Source organism: Polyodon spathula, chromosome 10 (genome assembly GCF_017654505.1).
Source record: "Polyodon spathula isolate WHYD16114869_AA chromosome 10, ASM1765450v1, whole genome shotgun sequence".
Lineage (NCBI taxonomy): Eukaryota > Metazoa > Chordata > Actinopteri > Acipenseriformes > Polyodontidae > Polyodon > Polyodon spathula.
In genome coordinates this window covers 14,247,271-14,258,047 of record NC_054543.1, presented here as the reverse complement: position 1 = coordinate 14,258,047, position 10,777 = coordinate 14,247,271, and the positions used below count along the sequence as shown (strand labels likewise).

Sequence of the window (10,777 nt, the reverse complement as noted above, 5' to 3'; positions counted from 1 at the left end):
TTTCATTTATTAATCTGAGTAAAGTGCCAGTAGTGTTGTATCTTTAGATTACAAGACACAATATAGACTTGAACTTGTTATGGTAGTATCATTAACATCGGGGTCCTAAGAACAAGGTCAACAACACTGTGCAATTCCCAGTCTTCAACTGTAAATACAATTTAAAAAAAAAAAAACAATGATGTAACATATGACTGGAACATAAGTGAAAAAGCTTTACAGGCTGTTGGATATTAGTGACCATCAATCACGGCTTCAGGGTGATAAAGAGCATATATAAATATTTTAGGAAGACAAATTATTTAAGGCTAAAATAAGTACATTCACTATGTTTAAATATACTGCGGCTGTAATATTTTACCAACAAAGCAACTAAAAATGAGGCCATTGCGTACATCTTGACAGATTCCATTGTACGGTTCAAGCCAAAATAATTCCATACCTCAAAATGTACACATTACTATATATATATATATATATATATATATATATATATATATATATATATATATTTAATATATTGTCTTTATGTAATTTACTCTGGTCCACTGTCTGACATGTACAATCAAGACAAGGCACTAGAAAAGAGAACATACGATCCCCCCCCATTTGCTTTCTTAACAAAATGTAAAAATCTAAAAGTCCATTTGATTTTCTTTACACACCATTCATCATTTGTTTGAAAAATAAACGTGTAAAATACTTTAGAAAAATGACTTTTGAACCTTTTCTTTGTCTCGTGAGGCTGATTGCTTAAAAAAAAAAAAAAAAAAAAAAAATTTCCACAACAAGTCACGCCTGCCACATTGATAACACAGAATTTCAAAATACACTGCGATCTTATACAGGCAACATGTTCTTGTACATAGTGTAGACCTTGTTTGGAAAAGGCTTACAGCCCAATCACTGGGACTCTTGTATGAAAGGTATATATACATATATTTATATTTTTTATTTTTTTTTTGTAGTTAAGAAACCCCATTTTTATCCAGATAAGAATGGAGACACAAAATTTGTCACAAAATAAAATCAAGTTTTAAAGTTGACAGATTTACAAAGAAGCAAGGTTTTGGCTAATGGCAAAATACAAAATCATCAGAACTGTCTGTACAATGCAACGCATGTTCTAAATGTCTGTCCAAAAACGAATCCTTTGGAAATAAAAATCACAGTGCTAACCAGTTTTACTGGAACAAGTCAAAAATGAACATTAAACTAAGGATTAGCAAGGAATTCACTGTGGCATCTTCTCGTGACGAGATTGTAGCACTTCAGGCGGTCTTTCCATATCATCCCCAATACCGCTGTGACTTCAGAGCCTCCTGGGCAGTCCTTCAGTCCTCTTGCCATCGTTATGTGTCTAGCCGAGTATATTTCACATTTCTACTGAATGGGGTCGCTCGCCAGGGAAAGGGCAGCTGGTAGTTGCGAGGTACAGTTCCACTGACATTCTGCTCCAAGTACTGGAAAGCACTGTACCACCAGACCTGGGAAAAAAAGTTTGTATTGGTGGCTTCTTTTAGGATCTATAAATAAAGAGAGATGGAGAAGCATATTTAAAATACACTCAGTTACAACTGTACTAAAATAATAATAATAATAATAATAATAATAATAATAATAATAATAATAATAATAATAATAATAATAATAATAATAACAGCATGGCTCTCGCTAGTGTATTTAATACTTGTAAAACATCCTTACCATGCAGAAAGCATTTTAAAAAAAGCAAACTGCTTTAAATGGCATTTTATATGTTTTTAAAGATTACATTTGTAAAATATAATTTACTGTATCTAAATCTTTGTTTTGGATTTTCAGAAAATGAGGTGTTAAGGGATGCTACTGGTAGCCAAGGATAATGAATCACAAAACAGAAGGTTTCATTCTTGAGCACTTACTTGCTGATTGGCCATGGTGTGGTACCACCAAAAAAGTCGAGTAGTGATGTAGTATGCCACCACCACATCCACAGTGTAGTGGTCGTGGGCTAGCAGAATACAGAAGATCCCAACAACACTGAGAAACCAGCAGATCCAATGATACCACCAGAACCGCCTGGGAGAATCTGAGAAGAGAAGTCACAGGAAAAAAAGGGTTACAAACATCTCCACTTATCAAGAAAGTGTAACAGCAATGTCAACTACACATAACCTAGAACAATTCACTTCTACACTGATAATTGCCTTGACCAATTGGCATCATTAAAGCAAGTAATTGATAAGTCCAACTTTTTTAAACCAAAAAAAAAAAAGAGATAGATTGTAATGAATTAACAGGTTCTTGCTGTGTATCCGATTAGTGCTCAGATACCTTGCCACATTAATCTATTTAACATTGCATATGTTTGCCTATATACAAACATCCCTCATAATGAACGCTTGGCATCTTTACGTTTTTTACTAAATCAACGCAAAGGCCCACAAAACCCCTCAACTATTTTTTTTTTGTTGAAATGGCACAGATGGTGCTTACTAAGAATTATTTTCTATTTGAAAAATATTTTTATTTACAGATACAGGGCACTGCTATGGGCGCAACTTTTGCTCCCGACTATGCTAATTTGTTGCTATACTGTGCCTCTGAAAAGTCAAATATAGTCAAATATAGTCATTTTTAAGGGTGAAACGGATTGGTACCAATGATGAAGATTTGGAATTTGAAGTCCAGATGCTCTTTGAACAATTTCTTGTGAGAAGATATTCAGCATATTGGCTAAACGAGGCACTAAGAAGTACATTTACAAGATAGATCTCAACTTCTTAGTGGTACAAAGAGCAATAAGGACCATTTCTCCTATGTTTGCTGTATAACATATACCACACATTGGTAATTGTTTTACCTTAATGGGCAGCCGCACGTGTGTGGTATTTGCCACCTCGATGTTAGGTATTTGAGCACTGTGATTCATTCGACTTGGAAGCACTGATGATAGTCTAAAAGACTGAAACGTTTGCATTTTGTTTTTCATTTAATAAAAGAGGTTTTCAACCTTATAATTTTTACTGTTTCTTGTTGCGAAGAAGTGCAGAGAGCAAGTCCACTTGGTGCTATCAATATCATACAAGATAACAGTTTTCTGTGTGGATAAGATCTTAGACTGAGACGAGAGGGAGACTGCTGTCTCTAAGTAGACTTGATACATCTTTAGTTATAGCTACTATAGGACAACCCTGTGGTCATTCCTTGTTAGTTGGTGGTGGGGGGTGGGGTGGTGGGGGGTATTCAAACTGGACAGTAGGTTTCATGATTTACATGAAAGCCAATGGCAATGATTTCACTAGTATAAAACATGACACTGAAACATCTGCACTCTTTTTTCCTACTTTGTGTGCAGCCTGGACAAGAGCTCATATTAAGAGGGGCTTTTGAATGTAAGGTTAATTGTTTGAATGCAGGATAATTGGTTCATAAAAAAAAAAAAAAAAAAAAAAAACAGCGGCTGCCCCAAGAGCAAAGTCTTTCTTGTTTTCAAGCAAACATATTTAAATAGAAAACAGAATAAGCATGAATGCAGCTGTAGCTATATTGTGGTCAATGTGGCTGTGTGGTCCAGTTCAGGGCTTGAAACCAAAAGGTCACCGGCTGAAATCCTATCCTACCACTAACTGACTCACTGTGTGACCCTGAGCAAGTCACTTAACCTCCTTCTGCTCCATCCTGCAGATGAGATGTTAAATCAATGTCCTATTGTAAGCGACTCTGAATATAACCTACCTCTGTAAATCGATTTGTGTTGATGCTATGAAAGGTGCTATATAAAAATAAAGATACCAATGCCCTAAAACAAACAAAAAAATGTGTCCTTCACTATTTGTGACATAATGTAGTAGATAGTGATACTTACACTCTTTAATAAATAGGTAGGTGAGTGTTAAAATGACCGTATGCCCACTATACAGGTAATCCCCACACATGGTGTGTGACCCTGTGATAGAAAGCCCACCACCTGCAATCATTTTTATTACTCTCCTCATCTGAGCTTCCCAGTCTCCAAGCAGCTGGAAAAAAGAGAGAGATAGAAAAAGTGAATTTCATTACAGCAATTCAAATTTTAAAACAATATATATCTAAAAGTAGAGGAAGTAAATTATCTGTCCCCTAAAATGTGTCCATGCAGATCAAATTCAGTAAACTGGATGAGTGTTTCTCAAGATAAAAACAGTGTATTTAAATGTTCTTATAAGAAATGCTCATACAAAGGTCTAATAAATTCTGCGGACCGGTTCTGAATAACCCAATGACAGAGAAACTAGCAAATACTAGTGCTAATTAAGCCCCATCACAACTAAAATATTGGTATGCACAAGCCCCTCAACTATGCCAATTTTCTCAGGAAGCAATAACAACACACTGATTCCAGGAATGAGTGTTCAGGTAACTCTACTGACTGAACCAACCAACTGAATTCCAGACATTTTAAAAGGGCAGCTTGGCATGCCTTCGTTACACTGAAGGGTGCACCAGATTGAGAACATTCCTGAACTGGAAGATGAACGCTCTGAAAGTTACAGACATCATGTAACACAAACAGCACACTTGAAGACTGCTGTGCTGGAAGCTATGTGTGATTTAGTAGATTGGGAGCCTGAATAGCATATCGTGACATAACAACATTTCCCAGATAACCAGACCCTACCCTTGACATTTCTACTGCTGTTATGAGTAGGTTTCCTTTGGTCATTAAAGAATACTTGAGGATTTCCTTTCATATGGAAATAGTACACCACCACCCCAGCCCCATCCTCTGATGCAATACATTTATCATCAACATGACTCATAAGGGGCCCACTTCAGGGACTACTCAGTTCCTGTTTTATAGAAAGTCACAAAAAAAATGTGCAAAAAAATCCCCCATGCCTTGAATACAACATTTCATGTGTCAACATCATGAGCGGTAGGTCACCAGGACATGCTGTTCACCCTCAAAAATGCCCTTGCATTATTCAGCCTAACAAATAAGAAACTATAACTTTTAACATCCCCTTTTTCTTCATTTAGTTGTAAATGATGTACCTGTACACTTAATAAATGAATACATACATACAAGAAGTGTCTTCAAATCGCTGGATTTTTTTTCTATATTGAGAACCTTTGTGTGGAATGAGTTTTTTGAGAAGAGAGGATAGGTTGACAGTCTGGACTATCTGCAGAGTTCAACTGCAAACATGTTGAAAGCTATTGGAAGCAGAAGGGTAATTCACTTAAAGCCCACCTGGCGAGTGGATAGAGGCCCAGAGACAGACTGCAGTTCAAAAAAATAACTATTTTATTATAAATAAACACAAAAATGAAAGGGCACAAGGGCCAAAACAAAACAATTTAAACACAAAGAAAGACAAAAAGCAAAATTTACAAAAATAACAGTTTCCAGGCTGGGCAATGCCTTCACTGGATTCAAACTTTCCAAACAACCAAAAAAAAACCAACCTGCTTCCTCAGCTCCCTCCCCCAAATGAGAAGCAGAGGCCTCCTTTTATATCAGGTGGCTGGGCGCTGATTGATCGTTAATCAACCTAATCAACTAATCAACCCCAGCCACCTGAACATAATAAACCCAGGCAGGTAGGGGAAGTTAACCCCATCCCTGCCAATTTAAAGCCACACACCTCCCCCCACTACACTGGCCGCAATCGGCCAACTCCCCCCTTCCCCCCACCCCCCACCCCCCCCCCCCAAGATCCAATTATGTCCCTTGGGTGGGCTGTTATGGTGGGTGGTGGTGGGCGGGGTTGATGTCGGAGCCCCCAAGCCTTCTTTGGTTGAGGGGGCCCCGAATCTCCAAGGTAGCACGGCGACGGCGGCCCGGCTCCCTCTGGTGGCGGAGGCGGCGACGGCGGCCCGGCTCCCTCTGGTGGCGGAGGCGGCGACGGCGGCCCGGCTCCCTCTGGTGGCGGAGGCGGCGACGGCGGCCCGGCTCCCTCTGGTGGCGGAGGCGGCGACGGCGGCCCGGCTCCCTCTGGTGGCGGAGGCGGCGGGCCCGGCTCCCTCTGGTGGCGGCCCGGCGGCCGGCTCCCTCTGGTGGCGGAGGCGGCGACGGCGGCCCGGCTCCCTCTGGTGGCGGAGGCGGCGGCGGCGGCCCGGCTCCCGCTGGTGGCGGAGGCGGCGGCGGCGGCCCGGCTCCCTCTGGTGGCGGAGGCGGCGGCGGCGGCGGCCCGGCTCCCTCTGGTGGCGGAGGCGGCGGCGGCCCGGCTCCCTCTGGTGGCGGAGGCGGCGGCGGCGGCGGCGGCCCGGCTCCCTCTGGTGGCGGAGGCGGCGGCGGCGGCCCGGCTCCCTCTGGTGGCGGAGGCGGCGGCGGCGGCCCGGCTCCCTCTGGTGGCGGAGGCGGCGGCGGCGGCCCGGCTCCCTCTGGTGGCGGAGGCGGCGGCGGCGGCCCGGCTCCCTCTGGTGGCGGAGGCGGCGGCGGCGGCCCGGCTCCCTCTGGTGGCGGAGGCGGCGACGGCGGCCCGGCTCCCTCTGGTGGCGGAGGCGGCGACGGCGGCCCGGCTCCCTCTGGTGGCGGAGGCGGCGACGGCGGCCCGGCTCCCTCTGGTGGCGGAGGCGGCGGCGGCGGCCCGGCTCCCTCTGGTGGCGGAGGCGGCGGCGGCCCGGCGGCGGAGGCGGCGGCGGCGGCCCGGCTCCCTCTGGGGCTCTGAGAGCGGCGGCGGCTCCTCCCTCTCGGGCTCTGGGACGACGGCAGATCCTCCTCCCTCTCTGGCTCTGGGAGCGACGGAGGCTCCTCACCCCTCTCTGGCTCTGGGAGCGACGGCGGCTCCTCACTCCTCTCTGGCTCTGGGAGTGACGGAGGCTCCTCCTCCCTCTCTGGCTCTGGGAGCGACAGCAGATCCTCCTCCCTCTCTGGCTCTGGGAGCGACAGCAGATCCTCCTCCCTCTCTGGCTCTGGGAGCGACAGCAGATCCTCCTCCCTCTCTGGCTCTGGGAGCGACAGCAGATCCTCCTCCCTCTCTGGCTCTGGGAGCGACAGCAGATCCTCCTCCCTCTCTGGCTCTGGGAGCGACAGCAGATCCTCCTCCCTCTCTGGCTCTGGGAGCGACAGCAGATCCTCCTCCCTCTCTGGCTCTGGGAGCGACAGCAGATCCTCCTCCCTCTCTGGCTCTGGGAGCGACAGCAGATCCTCCTCCCTCTCTGGCTCTGGGAGCGACAGCAGATCCTCCTCCCTCTCTGGCTCTGGGAGCGACAGCAGATCCTCCTCCCTCTCTGGCTCTGGGAGCGACGGCAGCTCCTCCTCCCTCTCTGGCTCTGGGAGCGACGGCAGCTCCTCCTCCCTCTCTGGCTCTGGGAGCGACAGCAGATCCTCCTCCCTCTCTGGCTCTGGGAGCGACAGCAGATCCTCCTCCCTCTCTGGCTCTGGGAGCGACGGCAGATCCTCACCCCTCTCTGGCTCTGGGAGCGACGGCAGATCCTCCTCCCTCTCTGGCTCTGGGAGCGACAGCAGATCCTCCTCCCTCTCTCTCTCTGGGAGCGACAGCAGATCCTCCTCCCTCTCTGGCTCTGGGAGCGACGGCAGCTCCTCCTCCCTCTCTGGCTCTGGGAGCGACGGCAGCTCCTCACCCCTCTCTGGCTCTGGGAGCGACGGCAGCTCCTCACCCCTCTCTGGCTCTGGGAACGACGGCAGCTCCTCACCCCTCTCTGGCTCTGGGAGCGACGGCAGCTCCTCACCCCTCTCTGGCTCTGGGGACGACGGCAGCTCCTCACCCCTCTCTGGCTCTGGGAACGACGGCAGCTCCTCACCCCTCTCTGGCTCTGGGAGCGACGGCAGCTCCTCGCCCCTCTCTGGCTCTGGGAGCGACGGCAGCTCCTCGCCCCTCTCTGGCTCCCGGGAAGGCGGCTCACCCCTCTCTGGCTCTCGGGAAGGCGGCTCACCTCTCTTTATTGGAGTGACCGGTGGATCTCCCATGTCTACCGCCAGGTAATTAACCACCATGAGGGCAACCTCTGGGAAGGAGGCCGGGTGGTGCTGTTCCTCCCACTGTTCCCACCTCTCCCCATCTCGACGCCACAGCGTGTTGATAACTATGGGGAGATCGTGGACGAGGTCTGCCTCAGGGTGCATCAACCAGTCCCAGATCTCCTGGGACGGTGGTGAAGGTGGTGGTGCTGGAGGTAGTGGGGTGGCCCCTGATGCCCGGGGTGAACACAGCACCTCTTCCTGGGCCTGGTTGTAGGGGCATCCTGCCCAGTTGTGGCCGTCCTCCTCACACCGGCCACACCAGTTTGCCGGTGGCACATCTGGGCAGGACCGCCAACGATGGTCCTCCTTCCCACACCAGGAACACCAGGGGAAGAGGCTGGCCGGGTCCTCCAGCGGTGGCTGCAGCAGCTTACATTTCTTCAGCTGCTGCTTGTCCTGCCTTTTCCACTGTCTGCTCTTCTTTCCCATTTTTTTTTTCTCAAAAAAAAAAATAAATACTGCTCTGAGCCTCTAGGTGGCGCTATCCCACTTCTGACACCAAATGTGGCAGGCTGGCGAGTGGATAGAGGCCCAGAGACAGACTGCAGTTCAAAAAAATAACTATTTTATTATAAATAAACACAAAATGAAAGGGCACAAGGGCCAAAACAAAACAATTTAAACACAAAGAAAGACAAAAAGCAAAATTTACAAAAATAACAGTTTCCAGGCTGGGCAATGCCTTCACTGGATTCAAGTTTTCCAAACAACCAAAAAAAAAACCAACCTGCTTCCTCAGCTCCCTCTCCCCAAATGAGAAGCAGAGGCCTCCTTTTATATCAGGTGGCTGGGCGCTGATTGATCGTTAATCAACCTAATCAACTAATCAACCCCAGCCACCTGAACATAATAAACCCAGGCAGGTAGGGGAAGTTAACCCCATCCCTGCCAATTTAAAGGGCAGAGCTTTGCTCTGCCACAGTGTCCCATATGATTTTAAAAAATTCATACATTTACCAGATTAGCCCACTATATTTTTATCTTGTATTAGAAGTAAAAGTAAAAACACTATTTAGGGGGAAAAATAGGCTGACTTACAAAATTTTCATTGAATGGTTTTGAAACATGGGCATTTCTTCAGCATAAGTTTGTGCTTCAGCAGCTAAAACTACTTTTGGATAATGTATAGTAACAAAGGCAGTGTGCACAGAAAGCTAAAACTATGGAAGACCAGTAAACAAAATACAAATGAATGATGGCTTTAGAGTATATTTTCTGATACATGGCAGCTTAACTGGATAAGTGTGTCTGCTAATAAATAAAATAATAATAATAATAATAATAATAATAATAATAATAATAATAATAATGGCAGCCTTTTGAAACATACTTAAAAGAAAGTATTATGATGAAACTAACGGGGATGCGGAAACCATAAAGCAAAGCTTAATCCTCATGGGCTAAATCACTTCAAAATGACTTGCAAAAAAAGATTTTAGCTACTGCACTATTGTACCAGGCAAGTCATTGAAACACTTTTTAAAAGAGGAACCAGATGAACTACAGTAAAACAAGAACTTTTCTGTTGCTGGGAAGAGTGAACAGATTTAGGACAAATGGGTCCAACTGACAATAAGTTGCTCAGACATCAGGCATTTCTCACACATCATGCTGAAACTGGGAACCCCTGACACTTGGTTGGATCATGGATTGCATTGCTATATAGTACACAAGCACCTCAATTTAAAGAGCTGATAGAATGAACAATTACTAGCAATAGCCAATAAGCACCAGACAAAACTAAATTTTCATGTTGGGAAATATTTTTAAGAAAAATAAAAAACTGAAATATCTTGCTTGCGTAAGTATTCAACCCCCACACATTAATATTTGGTATAGCCACCTTTCACTGCAATAACAGCTTTAAGTCTTTTGGGGTAAGTATGTACCAGCTTTGCACACAGTGTCGGAGTGATTTTGGCCCATTCTTCTTGGCAGATTTGCTCCAGGTTGTTCAGGTTGGTTGGACGACGCTTGTGGACCACAATTTTCAAATACTGCCACAGATTCTCAATGCGATTGAGATCAGGACTTTGACAGGGCCACTGTAGGACATTCACCTTTTTGTTCTTAAGCCACTCCAGTGTTGCTTTGGCCTTGTGCTTGGAATCATTGTCCTGCTGAAAGGTAAATTTCCTCCCAAGCTTCAGTTTTTTAGCAGACTGAAGCAGATTCTCTTGCAGTATTTTCCTGTATTATGCTCCATCCATTCTTTCTTCAATTGTAACAAGATGCCCAGTCCCTGCTGATGAGAAGCATCCCCACAGCATAATGCTGCCACCACCATACTTCACTGTAGGGATGGTGTGTCTTGAGGCATGGGCAGTGTTAGGCTTGCGCCACACATAGCACTTTGAGTTTTGGCCAAAAAGCTCTATCTTGGTCTCGTTTGACCACAAAACCTTTACCCACGTCGCAGCTGGGTCACTCTCATGCCATCTGGCAAACTCCAGACGTGCTTTCAGATGGGACTTTTTGAGTAACTGCTTCTTCCTTGCCACCCTCTCATACAGGCCAGTGTTATGAAGAGCTCTTGATATGGTTGACTGGTGCACCATTACTCCACTCCCAGCCACTGAACTCTGTAGCTCCTTCAAAGTGATTGTTGGCCTCTGTGGCTTCTCTCACAAGTCTCCTTCTTGTATGAGCACTGAATTTTGAGGGACAGCCTTTTCTTGGCAGTGCCTGGGTGGTGTGATGCAGCTTTCACTTCCTGATTATTGATCCAACTGTGCTCACTGGGATATCCAAAAACTTGGATATTATTTTGTACCCTTTCCCTAATCTATGCATTTGTATTACTTTATCTCTAACTTCTGTAGA

General features: G+C 46.1%; 1 protein-coding gene across 4 annotated transcripts in view; it reads right to left on the bottom strand.

Moving 5' to 3' along the window:
• Positions 1–551: 551 nt before the first annotated feature.
• LOC121321862 (phosphatidylcholine:ceramide cholinephosphotransferase 1-like) overlaps positions 552–10,777 on the bottom strand; it is an 87,898-nt gene continuing 77,672 nt past the window's right edge. For all 4 annotated transcript variants that reach the window (XM_041261157.1, XM_041261159.1, XM_041261156.1 and 1 more), the window contains exons 4-6: positions 3,851–4,004; positions 1,905–2,071; positions 552–1,526 (exon numbers count right to left, since the gene is read on the bottom strand). In XM_041261157.1, the coding sequence (XP_041117091.1) occupies positions 1,353–1,526; positions 1,905–2,071; positions 3,851–4,004 (495 nt within the window). In that variant the 3' untranslated portion in view covers positions 552–1,352. The remainder of the gene's footprint in view (positions 1,527–1,904; positions 2,072–3,850; positions 4,005–10,777) is intronic.